Raw genomic sequence first — 22,763 nt, forward strand, 5'->3', positions numbered from 1 at the left:
TCCTACTCCAATCAAGCAGAGGCCAAGCCTTCTATGACTGCTCCAGGTGGACTCCATGGCCCTTGCCCTGTGGGTCAACTATGCTCCAGCACACTGCTGGATGGCACTGGTCACGTGATTGCTTCCCCCACAGACTGGCTTCCTTGAAGGCGGGACTTGATCATTTATATCTTATTTGTGGCTCCCAACACAGGACCTGGCACATAAATGGGATCGTTATTCTCATTAATATAATTTTCATAAAGCTAAAGGAGGAGGAAGTCTTGTCCTACCAGATATGAAAGCATACTATAAAGATGTAACTGTCAAAACAGTGAGATACTGACAGAGCCGTCAATCGAAAAATCAATGTAATGGAACCTGTAGCCTGGAGACAGAACCTGGGACATCTAAGTATTTCATATTTGATAGAAGTTGCTTCACAAATCAGTGAAGAAAGGAAGGACTCATTCTAGAGAACTGCATAGCTAACCAACTATTCAGAAAAATAAAAACTAGATCTTTATGTATACTGCACCAAAATAAATCCCAGATGGCTTAAAGAAATAAATAATTTAAAAAATGAAACCATAAAAATCTAGAAGAAATACAGGTTAATGTTTTATCAGATCTCAGGATATGGAAGGACACTAAGAACAAAATAAGCAATAAAAAAAAAACAATAGATCTTACTTCATTAAAATTAAGAATTTCCTAAGTGCAACTTAGTATCCTGCATTGGATTCTGGAATAGAAAAAAAGAACACTAGTGGAAAAACTGGTGAACTCCAATGAAGCAATTTAGTTAATAGTGTGTACTAATTTAATGTCTTACTTTTGACAAATGTGCTAGATGTAAGTCACTAACATCAGGGGAAGACGGGCACAGCTGGGAACTCTCTTTACCATCTGTGCAACTTTTCTATCAACCTAAAATTATGCCAAAATCAAAAGCTAAAAAAATTAAGAAGCTCTCTAAGACAGATTACAATACAAATAAAATAATAAAGCAAATGACAAACTGGGGAAACTATACAACAAAGTGTTATCATCCTAAATCTTTAAAGAGTTTTTACAAATCTTGGCCTTGTTTCCATGTTCACTGTCTGTCTTTTCTCGCCAGAACATCAGCTCCCTGGAGGGCAGGGATCTCTGTTTTGTTTTCTGCCGTGTCCCCAGCACCTGGAAGAGTGCCCGGCACGTAACAGGCACTCAGTAAATATTTGCTGCATACATAAATGGACCACAGAAACATTAATACCTCAATAGAAAAATGATGGAACGTCCTGACCAGGTTATTCACTTTGCAGAAGAAAAAAAACATAAGTAGCCAAAAAAGCTTTTAAAAAATGTTCGGGGTGGTGCAGTGGTTAAGAATCCGCCTGTCAATGCAGGAGACACGGGTTCGAGCCCTGGTCCGGGAAGATCCCACATGCCGCGGAGCAACTAAACCCGTGCGTCACAGCTACTGAGACTGCGCTCTAGAGCCCGTGAGCCACAGCTACTGAGCTCACGTGTCACAACTACTGAAGCCCGCGTGCCTAGAGCCCGTGCTCGGCAACAAGAGAAGCCACTGCAATGAGAAGTCCGCGCACCGCAACAAAGAGTAGCCCTCTGCTCGCCGCAACTAGAGAAAGCCCGCGCGCAGCAACGAAGACCCAACACAGCCAAAAAAAAAAAACCTCATTAAAAAAAAAAAAGTTCAGCTTCACCGAAAAAGACATTTTCACCTATCAAACTGTTAAAGAAATTTTCAAATGACAGTACACACTGCTGAGGATGTTTGGTGAGTCCCTCACATGGTTCTGGCAGGAAACTGTGTAAAGCAATTTGCAGTTCACAGCGAGGGTCTTTGCCTTTATAATCTGCTTTAGGAATCTAACCTAAATCGGAGGTGCTGACAAGGATTTTTGTTCCTGTGCTGGCACTTCCTTGAACAGGCCATGCGCCTCGTGCTCGCGCTGCCTCCTCTACCTGGACCCTCCTTCCCGCTCACTCTTTTTCTTGGCAAGTCTCTCCTTTTGCGAGACTCAGCTCACACATGCATGGAGTTACACACATGAATATGAGTGTGCGTTCTTTCTTAACTTTACACCCTGGCAGCCACTGTTGGGAAGCAGAAACTATAATTTTTTTCACTGCTGCTAAAATACAGGTTCAGGGTTAGCATATGGCAGGAGGAAGAGGGCTTAGAATGAGCTACCATGGCAGAAAACTGGTAGAGAATGGTCTTGGCTTTCCCCACTGATTTCAGCTTTGTCACAAGGGAGAGAAGAAGCAGGGTCAGGAGCTGAGATCGCAGAAGCTCACATGAGGCTTTTTTTCGATGAGTGGTAAGCAGATTTCTGCCACCAGAATAATAGCTGCCTGCAAGGGCCTTGGACAGCAAACAGAGCCAAAGTAACGCCAGGCACACAGCCTGCCAGAGTGCATGGCCTACCGGCCCTGGGCACTCCTGACCAGAATGGAGGAGGCCCACGCTGCATCACGTGGTAACAGTTTGAAAATGTCTCCTGGGTACACTTCCAGTAGGTTCGAGTGACAAAGTGGTTCTCTAATGAAACTTAGAGGGAAGGCTGCTTTAGCATGAGCAGAAACCAAGGGCGTTCAAAAGGCCGTACATAAGAAACCAAATGGAACTTATACCTCATACATACATCTCTCTACAACTTCCTTTAAAATGACAATAATTTAAATTATGTGCTGCAGCAAGGATGACTAGTTGTCTACCCAGTCTCCATGCTCTCTCTTTACTCACTAACAGAAACCCAGGCATGTTACAGGGACCAAGAAGGCCCTGCCATCAAGCCCTGTTTCCCAGCCTCTCTTGCCAAAGGGGTGGCCAATGCGATGTAAGTGGGAGTCATTGGGTGGCATTTCCTGGAAAAAGCTTTGAAAGACACCCATGCAGCCAGGACCCTTTGGTCCTTTCCTCCAGCTCTTTTCTTTCCACCCGGAACATGGACATAATAGCTGGAGCTTCAGCAACTATACTGAACCATGAGACACACTGATGATAAAAGCCAAGTGCTTAATAAGCCCAGCAAAGCACAAAGGTGGAGGGAGCATGGGCTCCTGATGACCATGAGCTGCCACCTCTGGTCTGCTTATTTGGGAGAAAATGCAGGCCTTTACCTTACTTAAGCCTCTGCTGCTTCAGGTTTCTGTTAAGTAGCAGCCAAAAGCATTTCCTAATACATGTGGTCATACTAATTATCAATGAACCTACCCTCAGATTTTAATAAAGACGTACACCTTTGATTATTAAATGAAAAAATATGCACCATTTTCTTTTGGCTTTGAAGACCCACGGGAAGCCTTCCTGTTTGCCCCATGAGGCCTGTGTCCCTGGTGGTGGTTACGTAAAATGCAGACATAATGTGCCTGGGAGACACTGGCAGCCAAGCCCATCAAGTATACACACACTCTGCCCTGGGCCTCCCCATACATCTCTTGCGGCAAGGCCACAGTCCACCTCACTTACTATTTGTAAGTTCCCACTGTGACGGTTCCAAACTCACCCCCATCCCTAATCCAAGCTCCAAAGGTGGGAATTATTCCTTTCCAAGCACAGCTCCCAAGAGCTTCATCCAATCCCTGAGGGGGTAACTGGGAGCTATAAATAGACCCAAGTCATTACTTAATCTCTCTGGTGTTTTTGGAAGATTGGAAAACAAAGAAGGGGCCCAGCTCTGACTGGTGTTCCGCTTGGGTTTGTTCTGTGAGGCTGCTCTGTGAGCAGACATCAGTCTTCTGGAACCCCCGCTTGGAGTCCTGGGAAATGAACTCATGTCTTGGAGAGTCATCCAGGGACATGGCCTATTGTGTTCCTCTGGATCATCTTTGAGAGACGGACGCGTATCTTCCCTCCCTGAAGGATGCAGTGGGCCTTATTTCCCTGTTCGGTTGGACCCCTCATCTTTCTGACTTCTCCTTAGGCACACCTGCCTCCATTTCCCAGTTCCCTGCCCTGGTCCTCTGTGTTCTTGGTTGGTAGGCAACTGCTCTGGGCCAGAGCAAGGGTGAGGGGGCCGCTGGTACCCTCATCGCTGGTGTCCTCATTTTCTGCACAGCCTCTCAGAATGTCAGAGCTAGAAAGGGTCACAGAGAGTAGCTGTCCAGGGCACTCTTCCGGTCTGTCTGTCCTAAGATGGTTGACAGCTGGACGCAGGGACCTGTATTTCCCCCCTCTCCCTCCCCACCGGCTCTCAGCACAATGTCTTTGCCCTGAGCAGTTACTTAATAAAAGTGGGCTGAATGGAACGAAAGTGACTGCACCCGCTCCCAGGGCGTCTCCATGCCTCCAGGCACATCCTGCCCACTCCACGCTACCCTGCTCCAATCCTTCCTTCCCAAACTCACCGCCGGCCTCCCCCTTCTCGAGGGGAAGAGCCACCCCCTCAGCCTGGGATCAAGGTCTGCAAGGTTGAGCTCTGCACCGTCCTTCCAACCTCGTCCCAGAACCAACCCGCCTCCAGAACCTTCTGCTCGTGCCCAGAAGCCTCCTCGCTGGCCTCTAGGCCTTTGTGTTTCGGAACCACAGAGCTAGAAGGGATCTTGCAACCCACGGGGGAAGCAGGCCCGGGGAGAGGGCTGGCCTGCCTGCAGCCACACAGCGACCACACAGAGGTGCGGCGAGCTTCCCTGCAGGAAGCATGTGATCTCCCCTGCAGCTCTGCTCTCTGACTAAGAAACGGTGACAGTGATGGCCAACCACCCAGCTTTGCAAAACAACTTGCTCAGGGTTGAGAGCGACTGGGGGAAAAACCTCAAACCAGAAGGATCAATTTTCACCACGTGAAAAGCCACTGAGAGCAGGAACTCCTCCTGGAACATTTGACTCTGACGTGTGTGTTGGATCCAGAGCCCTCAGCCCCCAAGCAGGGGAGGCCATTGGGGAGGGCGGGGGCTCCCCGAGCGCCAACAATCCTTCCACCACAAGGAAAGGCTGTTTCAAATCAGAGGATCCAAGAAATGATGAATCATAGTCACCCAATCTTAGAAATAGTGGATCTTAGATGTGAAGCTTCTCAAAATTCCTCCTCCCTTGGCTTCCAGGATATCAGCTTTCCTGGTTCTCCTCCTGCTCCAGCAGCTCGACGCGGCCCTCCAGCGCGGCTGGGGCTCACCCCGGCCTCGCGCCTCGCGCTCAGCCACTCTCCCTGTGCTGGTGCTTCTTCCTGCGGCTTCAAACCCCGGCGTCACCGATGCCCCTGCATCCCACGTATGCAATCAGCAGACACTCAGCACCTCTGCCGTGCAGTTGCTGTTCTAGGCTCCGGAATACAGCGGGGTGATTTTTTAAAGAGCTGGCCCTCCCAGAGCATATTTTATTCCAGTGGGGGAGACAGAAAAAGAAATACAGAAATACACAGATAGGGTAGTGTCAGGTAGTAATCCAAGCTATGAGGAGAGAGGGTGACGGAGGCTGGGAGGCCCCTCTGAAGAGGTGACACGGCGGCGGTGTAAATGGAGGGAGGGAAGGGCCATCCAGGCAGAGGAAGCGATGAGGACAAAACTCCCAGACGGGACCCTAAGCACTTTGGAGGTGTGCACAGAGGCCAGCAGGCTGGAGTGAGGGGAGGGAGAGTTGGAGCAAAGGTCAGAGGCTAACCTGTGCATGGTGGGGGGATCATGACGGGCCTGTAGGCCATAGTGAGCACTGTGGATTTTGTCGACCTGTGACAGGTTGTGGGCAGGTTTTTAAAGGATCCCTCTGGCTGTTGTGCTGAGAACAGACTGTAGGGAAACAGAGAGAAAGCAGGTGACCATACGGGACCCTCGAGTGAGAGGTGATGGTGGTCTGTGCGATGGTGGGAGTGGCAGAGGGGGACAGAAGGGGCAAGGTTTAAGATATTATTTTGAAGGTAGAGCTGACAGAATTTGCTGACAAACTGGATGCAGGATATGAGAGAATAAGAGAGGCATCAGACTAAGATGGGCAGGACGGAGGAAAGGACAGATCTATGGGGAAAATCAAGAGTTTAGCTTTGGATGTGCTAATTTTGAGATGCCTTTAGACAAGTGTATGTAAGAATCTGGAGTGCCGGTGAGAGGTTTCCACTGGAAACAAAATTCAGCAGCGTCAGTGTACAGAAGGTGTACAACGCCATGGTACTAGATGAAATCACCAGGCAAGTAAGTGTAGATACAACAGACCTTGCCTGGGTCTCTCTGGCTCTTGACCCTGTGGGTGAGGACCACACAACAGGAACAAAACTGCAGGTATTTTTGTGATCTTTAGTTCATCACACATCTCAAAGGATGAAAAGAACCTGGAGAATGGACAAAATGGAGGGAGTGGTAGCTTGATTGCACTGAAGGCCCTCATTCGTGGATGCCTTTGCCTTGTCACATTGCCAACCCTTCCCACCCTAAGTCTGGGCGTGGCCACATGGCTTGCTTTGGCCAATAGGATGTTAGCAGACTTGACAAAAGCAGAGACTTGGAAAAATACTTGTATGTTTCTTTTTGCCTCTCTTGTTCTTCTACCTTCCTCGTAAGAACATGCCCAGGCTAGCTCTCTCTTGGAACCCTCTCACCACCGTGAAATAAATGCAGGCTGGCCTATGGGAAGATGAGGGACCACGAGGAGCCCAGCTGGATTATCTCAGCCAAGATCATCCTGGAGCAGCTCTTCCCCAGTTGAGAGCCAGCTGCCTGCAGACACATGAGCAAGCTCAGCTAAGCCCAGTCCAAGTCAGCAGAAACTTCCAGCTGACCTGTAGACTTATGGTTGTTGTCTTAAGGCACTAGGTCTTCAGATGGTTCGTCACACAGCAACAGCTAACTGATGCAGAGGGTGAGGGTTTTTCAAGAGAAAGGGAAAGGGAGAGAGAGAGATTGTATGCTGAGGACGAGAGGAGTGCTTCTCCCTAACTTGAAGCCAAGAGAACTACTGAAAGACCTTGGTGGTGTCCCCTAAGATTTGAGGTATGTAGGGGCTGGTGCCTGACTCATGTCCAAAGGCCTCGGGAAGGGGCTGCCTTTCCAGCAAGGATGTGTGTGTTTTTCACGGGCCAATGCGGACCTTGCAGAAGGGACACTGCCTAAGAGGATCACCAGGGCGGGGGGCGGTGAGGTGTCCCCAGCAGAGGAGCTGAGCAGAGGTCAGGCCTGAGGAGGGCACTGAGAGCAGCCAGATGGTGCAGGGAGTGCCTGAGTCAAGGGAATAGCAGGTGAGAGACACCAGTGACAGGAGGGGCCCCAAAGAGCCCACAAACGCTCCGCTGAAGAAAAACAAGCAGGGAGCAGCTACCCCACTACCATAAAGGAGCACCTTTCTAGCTCACTCCCTCTCCCTCTTCACTGCGCCACCCCCCCAGGGCTAGCAACAGGGGAGTAGGTGGAGCAAGAAAGAGAGAAAAACCTGCTAGGACCTTCTTCCCACTCCAGCTTTCCACGTCTGAATCAGATGCAAAAGGCTAGGACAGGATTCGCTTTAAACTGGATGAGTCTGGAGTTTTACTGTTAGACTGGACTGGATTTCTTAGATCTGAAATTGGTGAGAAAGTGGGAGGGACCAGAAGGAGCCCACAGAGCAAGTTTAATGGGGCACCCTATTGAGCCCAATAAACTGTTTCCAATGGGGTGCTTCCCCGAGCTCTGTCCCAGCCCTGCTGTCCTCACCCACACTGTCCTGGGAGACCCCTCTGCCATCAGGGCCTCCCTAACACCTCTACCTGCCGCTCTCCCAACCTCCATCTCCCGCTCAGACTTCCCCACAGGATTCAGATCCACCAGCCAACCATCAGCTGACGCCTCCCTCAGGAGGTCCGCACCTGCTCCAGCACTGTCCTCTGGCCCTGTGACCACGCTGCTGTCCACTCAGGTGCTCAGGCCAGAGACCTTCATGCCCTTTCAATCAGACTCCCACCGCCTCCACCCCTCCCCCCTTCTCACCGTCTCTTGCGGACTGATTTTACCTCCTGAGCAGCCTTCAGTCTTTCCTCTTCCCCCAGGCCCATGGCTACCACCCTGGCCCAGTCCCTGCCTCTGCCTTCCCCGCCCGCCATGCGCCCCAACTCCAGTCCACCAGCACTCTGGCGGACACAGGGAGCCTTCTGAGTTGGATCATGCCACTCCCAGGTTTAAAATCCATTTCCTGGGGCCTTTAGGATAAAATGCAATTTGGGCCCTGATTCCCAATGCTCTTCATGGTCTGGCCCCAACCGACTTCTCCAGCAATGACTGTCCACTCCCTGCTCACATCTCAAGCTCCAGTCACACTGAATGGGCCATAACTTCTCCCCATAATACTACCTCCCAGCTCAGGACCTTTGCGCAGCTGTTGCCTTCTTCGGGAATGCCCTTCCGGTGTCCCCTATGCCCTCCCACTCATCGCATCTTGATGGGGGTGGACAGTTCAGTGTGAGCCCAGCAGGAGGCACGGGGGCTGAGGGGGCAGAGAGTGGCCTCTGTGGCTGCCCCCCTTGTTACCACTAGTGATCAAGAGCAGACCCCGAGCACCCCATCCCCACACCCTCTTCTGCCCCCTGGGTGACATGCGGGGCTGGGCCTGTGAGGTCAGCAGCCCCAGCCCAGGCATGGCCCTCCCAAGCAGGGTGCCGGCGGCAGGAGTTACCGAATGAGGTCCAGCAGGGGGTCTGCTGAGCTCATGATGGGCTTCCCACTATGCTCCGTCGTCTCCTTCTGGGCCGCGCTGCCCGGGTGGATGATGGAGACCATGACGATGCCCACGATGACTGCCACGAAGGTGGTCCACAGGTAGTACGCTACAGTGAGGATGCCCAGGCGGCTGGAGGTCTTGGCATCCAGAGAGGCGAGTCCGGACATCAAGCTGGGAGAGCGATAGGGGTCAGCGTCTGTGGGTGGGCAGACCAGGCACTCAGGCGTACCCACTCTCGCCCCCTCCTGGCTCTGCCGAGCACCCTCACAGCATTCCAGGGAATGGGCAGGCATAGGGATTCCCCCAACTAATCCAGTCCCCGAGGCTCCGTCCAGCCTCTCTATGCTCTGCTCTGCTCTCTCCCCCTTGCCCAGTGTCATCAGCCAAGCCCGTTCACACCTCTAGACCTTTCCATGTTTGGTGTCCTCTTAGTACCTCCTTTCACTTGCCCGAATCCTACCCAGCAGGTAAGACCAAGCTCAGTGCCTCCTCTTGGGTGAAATCTTTTAGGAGCCCATTCTGGGGGTCCCACAGCTCCCGGCCTCCTCTGTCATGACCCTGGTTGTCACTGTCACTGTCTGTCTCTCTCATCAGACTGAGGACATGTGAGAAGAGGAGTAGATCTGACTTCTCTGTGGGCCCCTCATGCCCAGCATGAGCTCTCTGTCCTGCCACCAAGCAGGTGGTTACTGCAGGCTTTTGAATGAACTAATGAGTGAGAGTGAATGAGTGAGTGAGTTAGAGCCCTGGGCTGGGACTTGGTGACCTGGGTCCTAGTCCCAGTTCTGCCCATTGGCTATGTGACCCAGGCAAGCAAGTCACTCCCCCATCTTTAGGCCTCAGGATCTGCATCTAAAAAATGGGGCCATGGTTAGATTTTCCTTGAGAGGTGCCACCCTGTGGCCATCTTGGGTTAGTGCCCCGGCCCAGACTCTCCTCTCGGGAGACTGTATGGAGAGGCTTGTGGGTCTCTCTCCTCTTGGCTCCTCCCCACTCCCCGCCTGCCCTGACCCTGGCTCTCTGCCCACCAGAGCAAGTCAGCCTTGGAGCTATTTTTCTCATGGCTGTTTGGCTGGGGATGGGGGATGGGGGCAGGTGGGGAGTGAGAGATTAGTTAAGGAGATGCTTGCACTTTGCTGCCAAAAGGATTTTTCCCCAAAGCCTTTTCATTCTTTCAGATAAAGGAAGTATTTGTCTGGTTTTAATCATGTAAACAAGAGCAGATAATCCCTCCCCATCCACCTCCTCTTATCATTAGGCTACATCTAGCATCAGGGCTGAGCACAGAAAGCCTCTCCTGCACCCCACGGTAACCGCTGCCTGTGAGCACCCTGCTCTTCCCTGCTTGCTGTAGCAAAGCCTCACTCCTCTTTTAAGACACAGTTAAAGGGTCCCCTCCTCCAGGAAGCCTTCCCTGACCATCAGGCAGGGGTAAGGCCCCTTCTCTGGGCTCCCATGGCCCCTGTGCTGCCCTCTGTCCCAGCCCCACCTCACTGAACTGTTGACTATTTACTGGAAGCACCGCCAGGGCTGGGCCTGGGTCTGATTCAATGCTGGGTCCACAGAGCCAGAACCAAACTACACTGCTGGAGTGTAGTTTGCTGAATGAAGGAGTGAATGAATGAATGAATGAGTCAATGTTTACAACCTCCATTCATGCCTATCTGCCAGGAAACCATATGTTAGTGATGGGCTTAGGGTGGGGCTTAGATACAAATCCTGAAGGGCTCATAATGAGATTGTGTGGCCAGGAGAAATGGGGGGCCACCCTGCAACATCATCCATGAGAGAGATTATCCCCAGACAAGGGCCAGCACCTCGGCCCAGGGCCAAACAGGCCTCTGACCATAACAGAATCTCCTCACAGCCAAGTCCAACTACTTCAGGCCACAGGGAAGCCATGGCCCTGAGAGGAGGCCCTGCTCGAGGTCACACAGGACACTAGTGGCCAGCTGGACCGGAACTCATTCCCCAGCTCCAGGCCTGTCCTCCTTCATCCATGTAGTTATTCAATCCTTTAGCACGTGCCCACTCTGTGCCATGCCCTGTGCCCACAGAAAGAAATCAGAAATCAGTCCCTGACCTCAAGTAACTCCTGGTCTGGCAGGGGGGGTTGGGAAGAAGATGGAAATGGACACTCGGGACAGAAGTGGACTCAAGTAACCAGGGGTCAAGGTGTTTGCATCAGTACCACAAGGGAGGGGACAAGGACGTACTACCTTTATTCAGAGGAGTGAGGGATCACTTCTAGCTAGGAGAATCAGGAAGGGCTACGCGGAGGAAGGGGCAATGGAAGATGAGGCAGATTTGGAGATGGAGCAGACGTGCCAGGCAGTGGGACACCAGAAGACAACAGGGAGGCTGGGAAGTGTGGGGACACTGTGGTGTTTAATGTGGTCAGAGCTCAGGTTATATTTGAGGCAGAGTGAGATATGGGGCAGAAAAGATGGACTGAGCTCAAGAGTAGGAGTGGCCTTGAGTGCCAGGCCAAGGGGGACACAGGGGAGAGTGGGGTCCAACACAACACATCTAGCAGAATTTGCTGGATGTCTGAGAAGGGAGAACTAAGAATTCCTTAGATCTGAGAATATCAAAGTAAACAAAGTATATAGGGAGGGTCACTGAAGTAGTATTTGTAAGAGCAAAAAGCTGGAACCAACTTCAATCATCAAGGCAGATTAGATTAAAAGTTACAGCATATCCAGGCAGTGGGGTTCTAAGTAGCCATTAGAAGTGATGGTGTCATTGGAAAGATGTTCCTATTTTATGTCAAGCGGAGAAAGCAGAGTACAAGATAGTTTGCAGCTCTGCAGGGTGCCCTGGAGCTCCTGTGACACAGACCCCCCTCGAGGTTTGTGGTCCAGATAAACATAGACATGCTTGAGGGATTGTGCAGGAGAGGGGTGCAGATGAAAATCAGATCTCAGAAAGGGGCAAAGGGCTCCTCAGAAGGCCACCCTGAGGAAGAAGAGGTCTAACATGGGGGTGGTGCCAGCTCAGGGACAGACCGGATGTGCTAAGGAAGGGAGTGCAGGTTCTAGATATAGCAGGAGTGGACCCCTGACACAGGGGCTCTGGAAGGGAGAGGGCTGATGAATAAAATGGAAAGAATTCCATCACCCGGGACACAAGCAGTTCCGCTGTGGAACCTCGCTCCCGCCCGCAGAATGGAAAGGGTTTTTCTACTGGCTGAAGAGAAAGGGGAGCAGCAGAGGTGGCAGCGGTTGGGCAGGAACTGCTGACAGTAGACAGAGCAGACCCTCCCCTCCCCAGGCCGGTGCCGGCAGTGCCAGGGTGACCGCAGGTGACGGCAGAGGCCGAGGAGAACGGGAGCTAAGTGCGGGGAGGGCCTGGATTCCACGTGAGACAGCGGCCACTCCTGGAACTCACAGTCACAGGAAAGGAAGTTCAAGTGACTTCCTTGACAGCCTGCCATTAGGCTGGAGGGGGCTCCTCGAGGTCTAGACTTTTGGGCCAAGCTGTTAAAGTGACCTTTCTGAGAACCTACAAGCCAGGGTGGTGTGGTCTGCAGGGAGTGTTAGGTCACATGGACGTGCACAGGGGAAAAACTAAAGTTTAACAGTAGCTGTCTTTGGGTGGTAGGATGATGGGCAATTTTTGGTTTGTTTTTAATGTTTTTCCACATTCTCTATTATTTCTAGAATAAGCATGTCTTGCTTGTCTGATGAAAACCACAACCCCTCAAGTACCAGCAGCCACAGAAACCGTAATTCATCTGGAGCTTAACTGTCCCCAAACACCTGAACATCCACCTCATTTGACCCTTAATGTTCTGTCGGTGCTGCCCAGTAGGATGATAATGTGAGTCACTGTAATGTTAAACTTTCTAGTAGTCACAGTAAAAAAAAAAAAAAAAAAGTCAAAAGAAACAGGTGAAGTTCATTTTTGGTAAAATTAACTTTAATAATACTTTAACCCAGTATATCCAAATTATTATCATTTCCATGTGTAATCAACATAAGAATGCTTAGAAAAACAACTTCTGGTTTAAAATTTTAATTTAAATTAATTAAAAACAAAAAGTTCAGTTTGCTCCATTGCACTAGCCACATTTCAAGGGTTCAGTAGTCACTTATGACTAGCGACTGCCTTCTTGGGTTGTGCAGTTTGAGTTACAGATAAGGAAAATAAAGCTCAGGGGGTGGAGCTAACTGGCCAAGCTGCCTAGTTGTGAAGTTAAGACTGGAACAGGGATTCAGCCCCGTGGGGTTTCCCTTCTCCCACAGTGACTCTCCGTGGTACAGCCCTGGTTTAACTCCTGTGGAAGAAAAGGCCTTCCGGTTTTGGCTAACCATGATTTTAATGTGATTCAGCCCATGTAATGCCTCTTTAGTTCAACTCTCGGAGTTCATGACCTGCCCCGTGGCTACAGCCCTCAGATTTGTGGTGGTGAGCTCCCCATCTTTGGAGGTATCCAAATGGAGGCTGGGTGGCCACCTGTTGGAAGGCTAGATCAAGGCTTCCAGACTGAGTGGGAGATTCCATGAGGATGACTTCAAATGCTCCTTCAGGCTCTGTGATTTATGGTGAGAGGAGAATAGGTAACCTTGCCTCTGTGACTCCCATGATGGCCGGGTGCTCCTGGGAGTCCCCCACATCCTCGAGGGCCCTGGCAAAGAGCCTCAGGAAGCCCAGAAGTCTGGGACTCCCTCCTAAGCCATCTGGCCCGCCCCCCCGCCCCGCCCCCAGGGCCCGGGATTATGGTTCAAGAGATTGATGTGATTGGGGAGCCGGCTGGTTCCTGGGCCCAGCCTGTTTCCATCTGGTAATCCCTCCACTTGCAGGCAGCGGGGAAGGGAGGGAGAAAAAGGCCACTACTGACCCTCACCTGTTCTCACGCCAACCCCTGAGGTGGGTATCGTGATCCCATATAACACCGGGAGGCACCCACCGCTGCCTGCACACGTCACTGTGGAGCGCGGACAGGCTGCTGAGACTGCTGGGGGCCCCTCGCTGTTTGAAGTCCTTGGTGGCTCCCCTTCGCCCTCAGGAACTGTCCACACTCCTTCAAGGCCTTGGGTCACTCTCTTCCTCCTCACTGGCACCTCTCCAGCCACCCCGTTCTCTCTGCTGCTCTTTGCACCATCTTTGTGCTGGTTGTTCCTTTAGCCTGGTACTCTCTACCCACCCCACCCAACCCCTCACATACCTGCCCAGCCCAACCAATTTCCACTTGCCCTTTCCAAGGTCAGCTCAGACATCCTTCCTCTGGGAAGTCTTCCCTGATACGGTGATCTCACCTACCTCCCCAGGGCACCCTGTGCTTCCCAGTTTCTTACAGGGCACTCTGCCGGCATGCTCAGCCCTGAACCCCCATGGCCCAGCCCAGCTCTGGCGCAGGGCAGGCTGGCGGGAACACGTGCTGAGCGAAGCAGTGAACACTGAAGGAACCCAGTCCCCTTGCCCCTGCCCTCCCTGCTTTACTTTCCGATCCTCTCCTGCGGCCGCTACCCATCTCTCTAGTCTCCACTCAGGTACTTCCTCCCTCTGAGGGCCTCCTGAGCCCGCTGACTAGGCCAGGCAGCTCCCGGAGGCTCCTGCACGCAGCCCTCACTAGCTGGGAGCCTTGGGCAAGTTCCTCAGCCTCTGTGCGCCTCAGTTTCCATTGGAGGATAAAATGGGGATAATGATGGTTTATTGTGAGCGTTGATCTAGGTTTAGAATAGTGCCTGGTACATAGCAAGTATTCAATATATTCCAATAATTAGCATTCCTCGGTGATGGCATCGTCTGTTTTGTGACCACCTGCCCCAGCAGACTGTGAGCTCCTCCAGGGAAAGGCTGACTCTGGCTCAGTTCTAGGCCCTCAGAGCCCAGGGCCTGGCCTGGCCTGGGTGCAGGTTTGCTGGTGTGTATGTGTGATGTTAAGCCAGGGTGGAACTCTAGACTAGTTGTGAAAAGGGGTGACTTCTGAGCTCTGATGACCATGAGCACCCACTGTGGGTTCCCGGAGGAAAAGTCTCCTGGACCAGCCTTGGGCCCCTTGCCAGGTTTAGAGAAATGCCCCTGGCACTGTGTGTCCGTGTGACATCAAGCAGTTGACACCGGGTCCTCTGAGAACTTTGGGGAATGATTATCACAGGCAGTGCCCTCTTCCGAGTGCTGAGAACCTGAAAGGGTCTCTGGAGGTGTACTTTGGGGCTCTCCCTTCAGCCCTCTCCTTCCTGGTTGTTTTTATCAATGCCTTGGCCAAGGGCACCGACAGCATGTGGACCAGATTTGTAGAGGTTGGGAAGCTGGGAGGAACAGCTAATGTGTTGGATGAGGGAGTTGGAACTAAGCAGACCTCAGGCCAGTTCTGACTGACATGATGAAGATGAACACGGACACGTGCAGAGCCATACTTGGCTTCAACAGCTCGGAGAGCACAAGCTCTGGGGTGAAGGGGGGCCTGAGCCGCAGTGGCAGCACGTGGGAGGGGGACTTTGGGGGTTTGTTTGCTGCCAGCTTGGTGAGTCACTGAGGAATAAGGGTGCCAAAGGGGTGGGGGGCCCTCAGCCTGTGGGGCTAGAAGCCCGGAGGGCTTGCTGAGGAGGCCACGGACCTGCCCTGACGTTAAGACCCCCCTGGGAAAGGGACAGGGGAGGGAGGTGTGTGTCCCATAGAGGGCAGCTGAGGTAGGTGGCAGGGGACAGTGCTGCCAGCTTGGAGGGCAGGGGCTGTGGAGCACAGCAGAGCAGACCCTGGGAACACTGGGATTGATGCAGAAAGCCACAGGGAAGCAGATCTCAGCTCAGCACCAGGAATAACTTTCTAGCAAACAGAGCTGTGCCATCCTGGAAGGGACCACCTTGAGAAGTAGTGAACTCCCAGTCACTGGAGGTGTGCAAGCAACTTGCTAAAGTCACACAGTGAGTAAGTAGATTTGAACCTTGGTCTACTAGCATGACAACATCCATAGTCACAAAATCCTGCACTAGGAAGTTAAAGGCAGGAAGGAGCCAAATCCTTGGGCTCTGGCTTCGTGTGACCTAGTCAGGGAGGCTCTCCCAAGCTGGCCCCTGGGTGCAGCTGCAGGCAGTCCACCTGACAGGCAAGTGGACGGAGGCGTCTGGAGCTCCATGGGAGTCTCATCAGCCCTTCCAAATATTAAGGTCTTTTCCCTCCCCCTGAGCAAATGACAGGCCCAGCAGTTGACAGCAAGTGCTACGTTAGCACCGAATTACGCTTCCCAGTTGTCCCTGCCACAGCCCCACCCTCAAGCCAACTCCTTCTAAGACCTGAGGCAGGAGGCCCAGACTCCCACTTGGCTAAGGTCTGGGTCATCTGGTCCCAGCACTCCCTCCCAAGGGCAGAAATTCCTCTACCACCTCTGACTGCACACCTCAGAGGACAGAGAACTCACTACCTCCACTGTGGGCTAGTTATGCTTATTAGCATGAAATCTGCCTCCAGGAAAGAGAATTTCCACACTGGGCCCAGCCCTGCCCTCTGGAGCCACACAGACCAAACCTCTTTGGTTCCACTTTAGATTCCACGGGATGGAGGCAGGTAGGAAGGTGGGGAGGGAGCGCAGGGCTCAGAGGGTGGGAGGTGGGGTGGGAGAGGGAGGAGTAGGAGGCAGCACAGAGACAGGCATGGGCCTGGGGCGATGTTGCCACCCTGGCATCCCCAACTGCCTTCTGCAGGTCTCTCCTTCCCAGGCCCCTGGGCATGGGAAGGGGATCGATTGGGAACTCAAAAATAACAAGCTTGAACTCAATCAAAAGCAAAAGCTGGAGGAGCCGCAGCTGCAGCCCTCCGAGAGCTCACATCTGACCATCGACCAGTCTCAACCCCTTTCCTCTGGAAAGGCTGCGTTTCCGAGTGTAATAAGAGTCGATCCAGTTCCCAATCCACGTGAGCGGAACCCCTACCCCTTTCTTTCCCACAAGGCGAAGAATGGCAGGTGGGAGGGAAACGGTGTTCCCATGGGTGACCGTTACTCTGCTCTACGGTCGCAGACTGTCGCTTCCACCATCAGGAATGACTTCCCTGGGCTGCCCGTCACGGGTTTTTACGACCAGTGCCACTACGCCATGGTTAGGAGCCCTGCTCCAGCAGGAGGGAAAGACCCCACCCAGAGGGAACACAGGTCCCCTGCCTCCCTTCCCTCCTCCATCAGGGCTGCTGGTGTCCACTCCCCAGAGGCCCTGGCTGGGCCTGCCTGCCCCAGGCACTCAAACGAGACCCTCTCCGCGCAGTGTCTCCACAGAGAAGAGTAGCAGGAACTTTTCCAAAACCTCACCCACCTCCCCAGGCGCAGCGAGGTCCCCAGCACGCCCCATGTTGAACACTTGCCCTGTGTGCTATGGGGTCCCAGGAACGAAGGAGGTGGGTTTGTGGTCCTCAGGTGGGTGGAGAGACCTGCAGTCTGGACAACACAAAACCCTGGGTCGTGGCTGGGATTGAGAGAGGCCAGAAGCAGGGTCTAGCCCGGCCTGGGAATCAGGCTAGGTTTCCCAGGGGAGGTGGCAGCTGAGTGGATCCCTGAAGGATGAATAGGAATTCTCTAACTGGAAGGGGGAAAGAGCACGGGAGTCTGTGATGGGTGATAAAATCTGGGAGTTTCACCAGGCTGATGGTCTGATCCCACCCGCAGCCCACAGCTGGGCCACGTTTCCCCTCCTGATGAGTAAGGCAATCAGCTGACTGGGCAAGAGGGCCAAAGAGCGATCCCAGGGCTCCCATCAGAGAGGTCAGCAGAGCTCTGCTAAGAACAGTTGCCCCATGGCTTGCAGAAGCCGTGGCTGCCCATTCCTCCTGCCCTCTCCCACTCACTGACTATCCTGGGACGCCCACGGCAGCTGCCCCCGGCACACTGGCTCCCAAACCAGACTCCGACGGCTGCTTGGCCCAGGACCATCTCCAGTAAGCTAGAACGTGGGTGTCTGGGAGTTTTCTGCCAAACTAGAGCTCCTCAGGAAGGGGGAGAAGGGAGTGTTGGGTTTCTTTGGCCAAACGTGACTTCCTGATTCTAAGAAAAATCAGTTTAAAATTCTTACAATGGAAAGAAAAGCAATACATACAGATGCACACACATATACACACAACATACATATATGTAAAGACCCACACCACACATTCACATACCAACCCACACACGCCCTTGGATTTCTCTGCTGCGATGTAGAGCTTACAAAACATTCTGCCATGTTCAGCATCAGTGAATCACAAACACATGGATTCAGTTTTCCTTGAATGATGCCTGGTTTAAGAAATTGAAGAATGAGGGGAGAGGAGGGTTTGGCAAAAAGCAAGTGGAGACTTGGAGGCCCTAGCTGGATCCAGATGCAGGTTTGACCCACCCCTGGTTCCTTGCATTGCTCTTGCCTGGGGATGTGTGAAAACAAGGTTCAGTTGACTTCCCAACGTTAGAAGCAAACTCCAGCCTCAGTGGGGACAAAACGCCCCCTGGCCCCAACACACACAGCACCTACTGGGAATTTCTTTGTAAATCTGCAGATGGCGTTGTGTCCATTCTATGGCCGAGGTGAAGAGTGTGGTAAATAACAGAGGCTGAGGTACATCTAGAATCCTGGGGCATAGTCATGCCCCAGCAGGGTATCCAGCAGCATCCTGAGTGTCTAGTAAAAGGAAAAGGGCTTTGCAACCTCTGCTCCAGCCTCTGAGTGGACCAGTGAAATGTGATTACAAAGATGAGGGTGTGGCATGGGCATTTTTATATCATGTTGAATGAAAAAAAAAAAAGTCGACATACTTTTGCAGGAGTAACAGTAAGGTTTCCTCCAAGAACTTAAAAGAACAGAAAGTTGCCAGTATTCTTTGGGTTAAACCATAAATTAAAAGCAAAAGGGATCAGAGTAGCAACAAGTGGTGTTACAGGGAGAAAATGGGAAAGGAAGGCTCCAAAGGCTTGACTTTCTAATGAAAGAAGGTGTAATTAGCATGGAATCAGTCAGCAGTGGAGCAGAGAGAAGAGAGTGGAGAGTGGCAAAGTACTCAGCACCGTTCAAGTACCACCCATGGAAGAGGGGCCCTAGTTCAAGGACATGACAATGCCATGGCAGGTCCTAATCATCAGACTACTAGTTCCTATGCCAATGTAACATGAGGCAGAGTTTTCTAAATTTTGTCTGAGGCTTTTGTGTTCAAAGGTAGAGACAGCAAGTCTCCTTGCAGTTGATTTTGTTTTTAGAAGAATTTTTCAAATGGCAAACGTAAGGCAAGAAGGCACACATTGTCCAGGGGAAGGGAGAGATTTGCGGTTTGATGGAAGTACCCCTCCTTGAGACCTTAAGATCTGTAGAGTGATGGAAAGGGGCACCAATCTGCATGAGAGGCTCAGGAGCCGTCCGAGAAAAAAGAGACTAAGACCCCCAACCCCTGCTCCTTGCAATTTGAAGTTAGAATCAGGGTATACTAGAGTGCCCATGACCAAGGTCTGTCAGCACTAAAGGTCTCCAGGGCTAACCCACCAGGATGGAAAATGGACTCAGGGATCAACCCCGGGGAGCTAAGCTCAGGGCATGACTGAGGTTGCTTTGAGGAACAACAATTGAGCTCTTTGGTGTGATCTAGGGGCCAGAGCAGAGCATCCCTGTGGCTTGAGCAGGGACATGTAACTGCAAGGGGCCGTGTTCAGGCTTGAACCAAGCCATGCAAGACCTGTGTTCAACAGCGACACCATATGGAAGGAACCAGAGCAACAGGGCTAGTGGCAAGCTCAGATGTTCCAGTTCTCTCTTTACCTACTTATCAGCTGACCTTGGCCAATGGATGCAGGCCTCAAGAGGAAGACACTGGGCTTCCTCCTTGTACAGAGGAGAAGTAGGACCATATTCAGCACATTCAGTTCTCAAGTCAGTATATAAAGCAAAAACCACTCATAATTAAATTTGCCCTTGAAGATCCCTTCATTTGTTCGTTAAGTTCAGGAGGTATATAATTTCATTCAAGACAGGTTTCCTCCCAGTTTTGGAATGGGCTGCTGTTTCTTAAGGTGAACACCAGCTGAAGCAGTCAGCATACACTTAGAGGCCATGATGTAAAAAGGAAACCAAACAACCCTCTCTTCATGGCCTAGAATCACAATAACGATGTGGGGAGATGCTCACTCTGAAAGGCACTTGGGAACTGAGACTGGCTTAGAGTGAGGCAGACCCAGCTCTCCCATGGTACACTCACCCTGGACATAGCTCGTCGAATGGGGGAAGCCACTTGTCTCCTTTAAATGATTTTCTCTCTTTTTTTTTTTTTTTCTCTCTTTTTCATAGCATATGTAATTGAATTCACTAAATTTAAATGCACATAGGATGGAACTCCACCACCTGGGGCCCCAGAAACTAACTGAAAATGGCAAACCTGGACTCATACTGGTCGTACCATTAAATAATTAAATTGTCCTGCCAGCAAACAGATTTAACCAGCGGGGTCCCCAAGTGATGAGCCTATAGGGAGAAATGCTCTGGCCAGGGGCTGTGTGCATCCGTCCTCCTTGGCAACTGTATTTATCTCTGTGGATGAATAAATTGGCATTTGGTTTATTTGGTTGCCTCTTGTCAGCATCAGAGGACAGGCCTGACCAGCTCAGGGACTCAGATGAGGTTGAGCTTCTGAACCAGTCAGCCAGGGACCACACCCTGGGCCTAGTGAATTCACTACTAAGAACGACAAGAACAAACATTTACAGGAAGAAGAACAGTGGCAGAATTAGGGTTGTGGAATGACAGGATTTTTTGTTGTTGTTATCCACAATGTTTGTAATTTGCTTATATAACTTTTTAACGTACCAACCTTTTAAAAAAGACAACTCCTAATCATCCTCCAAGGGTCATTTCAAATGAAGGTCATAAAACTTCCCTGAATTCTGCCTCAACTTTCCTTCCACTGCTCTTTATTTATTTAATAAGCAGTTCTTAGGCACTTACTATGTACCAGACCCTTGATGTCCCTGAGAAAGAGGTGAATTCAAATTCTTCAGGATTCTTTTTATGGTAAGGGGGTTCAGAAGAAATTCCCTGATGAGCCACTTGGACCAGAAGCTGAGCAACACGTCCACCTAACCCCACTCCAGGAACAGGGTATGAGTGGAGGTGACTTATAAAGACAAGGAGGGCAGTATTTCTGGCTGGTCTTGGAAGAAGGGTAGAGAGAAGGAAGGTGTGGAGAGAGAAAAGAGGTGGACACACCCTAAGGGTGACCCCCAGTGATCCATGCCCTTCTGTAATCCCCCTCCCTGTGTGGGTGAGACCTGTGACTTGCTTCTAATAGAATATGGCAAAGGTGATGGATATTACTCCCATGATTATGTTATATTAGACTTCGTCTTAGAAGACTGGAGAGAGAGGATCCTCCTCCTGGCCTTGACAAAGCAAAGAGGCATGTTGGGAACTGCCTTTGGAGATGGCCAGAAGGCAGGGTACTACAGGTAGCCTCTAGGACCCGAGGGTGGCCTCCAGTTGATAGCCTTTAACAAGGAAATAACTTCTGCCAAGAACCTGAGTGGGCTTGGAAGTGGATTCTTCCCTGGCTGAGCCTTCAGATGAGAACACAGCCCAGATGATACTTTGATTGCAGCCTGTGAGACTCCGAGCAGAGGATCCAACTAAGTCATGCCTGGGCTTCTGACCCATGGAAATTGGTAGATAGTAAATGGTGTTAAGTCACTAAGTTTGTGGTAATTTGTTACACAGCAATAGATAGCTAATATACAGAGAGAGAAAGAAAGAACCAAGAGACAGCTGAAGGGCTTACACTTCTAGATGTGATCCTCACCTGTGATCTTGCTCCCAACTGTTGGTGAAGTTGCAAAATTTCGGAACTGCTTGAAGCAAGGGAAATATACTTGAATGGGAAACTGGCAAAGGCTGTGCCTCATGACTGCTTGTAGGAATGTGAGGGCAGAGAAAATCAAGAGGCAGTAAGAACTAGGAATTCATGGAAAAGGAGGAGGCTTTGACAATCACGGCATGGGGAATGGTTCTGGGCAAGGTGACAATGTGCTATATGGAGACGTATGGTCCATGCCCCTGCAAAGGCCGCTGTGAACACAGATGTGCAGGACTCAGATGGAGGAGTGCTACATGCACTGTACCTGTATCAATGTTGAGGGAGCACCCAAGCATACCTGAGTCAAGGGAGACTTTCTAGAGGAAGTGACAAGTAAGCTGCAGGTGCTTAAGGAGCATGAGGAAGGAAGAGGTCACCCCAAGGGGCTGCCTGCTGAAAGAAGAAACAGAGGTAGAGGTTTTCATGAAACATCTCATCTGGGCCTTGGAGAAGACTGGTGATGTATCAGGAGCTATGCTGGGTGCTTCAAGTGCATTATCTTATTTCATTCTCAGAATAACCCTGCGAGGGAGGGAGGTGTTCTTCCCATTTTACAGATAAGGTCACTGAGGCTCAGATGCTAAGATACTTGGTCAAGTTCACACATCTAGTGAGTGACTCCAGAGCCCCTGTTCTTCCCCTGGAACCTCTGCTGCCTGCTCACCCCCCTCATTGTGCCTTACAAAGCCACAACTGGCCAAGGGTAGGTGACCCTCTGCTGGACTGCGCGTGCCTGTCTGAGGAGGGTGTCAGGCTGGGGGCTGGTTTGGAGTGGATTCTAGAAAAAAGAGGCCCACGAGCTGGAAGATGCCAGATTGTGGGAAGAATGACTGAGTTGGGCTCTAACCCAGGCCACAAGCCCCACCTCCCTCCCCCTGGGGATCCATTCTCTGGAACAAAGTGTCTCTGTGGCTGTCTTCCTGCCGATGGTGAGACCCTCCAAGGCAGGCACAGGTCTTCTTTCCCCTCACATCAACCCCACCATTACCACCCATACTTCTTTACATCTCATCCTCTCTCTTTGCTTGTCTATTAGATTTCCGTCTCCTGCAAAAATCTGTTACGCTGACCACCAGGTAGAGGTTAGTGTGAATGACAAGGGGGAAATGAACTGACCCCCTCCCAGTATCTCACATAAAAACACAGCAGTGCACATGGCTCTTCTCCAGACAGGGGTCATGGCGACTGGTTCTGCCCGTTGGCAGGGCCACTTCTTGTTCAGCAGCATGAGTGGCTAGTCCAGATAAGAATGCTAATTTATTTCTATGTCACTACTGTGCAAAAAATGGTGTCTGTACTCCATAACGTGGTGTGCCAGCTGTGAGTGTGAATTCATTTAACTAACAACACTGTGTCCATCTAG

General features: G+C 51.3%; 1 protein-coding gene across 1 annotated transcript in view; it reads right to left on the bottom strand.

Annotated features, from left to right (window-relative positions):
* SLC1A7 (solute carrier family 1 member 7) overlaps positions 1 to 22,763 on the bottom strand; it is a 46,347-nt gene that overhangs the window by 12,446 nt on the left and 11,138 nt on the right. The window contains exon 3 of the mRNA XM_068537973.1: positions 8,564 to 8,779. Coding sequence (XP_068394074.1) covers positions 8,564 to 8,779 — 216 coding nt within the window. The remainder of the gene's footprint in view (positions 1 to 8,563; positions 8,780 to 22,763) is intronic.

This window comes from Eschrichtius robustus, chromosome 3 (genome assembly GCF_028021215.1).
Source record: "Eschrichtius robustus isolate mEscRob2 chromosome 3, mEscRob2.pri, whole genome shotgun sequence".
NCBI lineage: Eukaryota > Metazoa > Chordata > Mammalia > Artiodactyla > Eschrichtiidae > Eschrichtius > Eschrichtius robustus.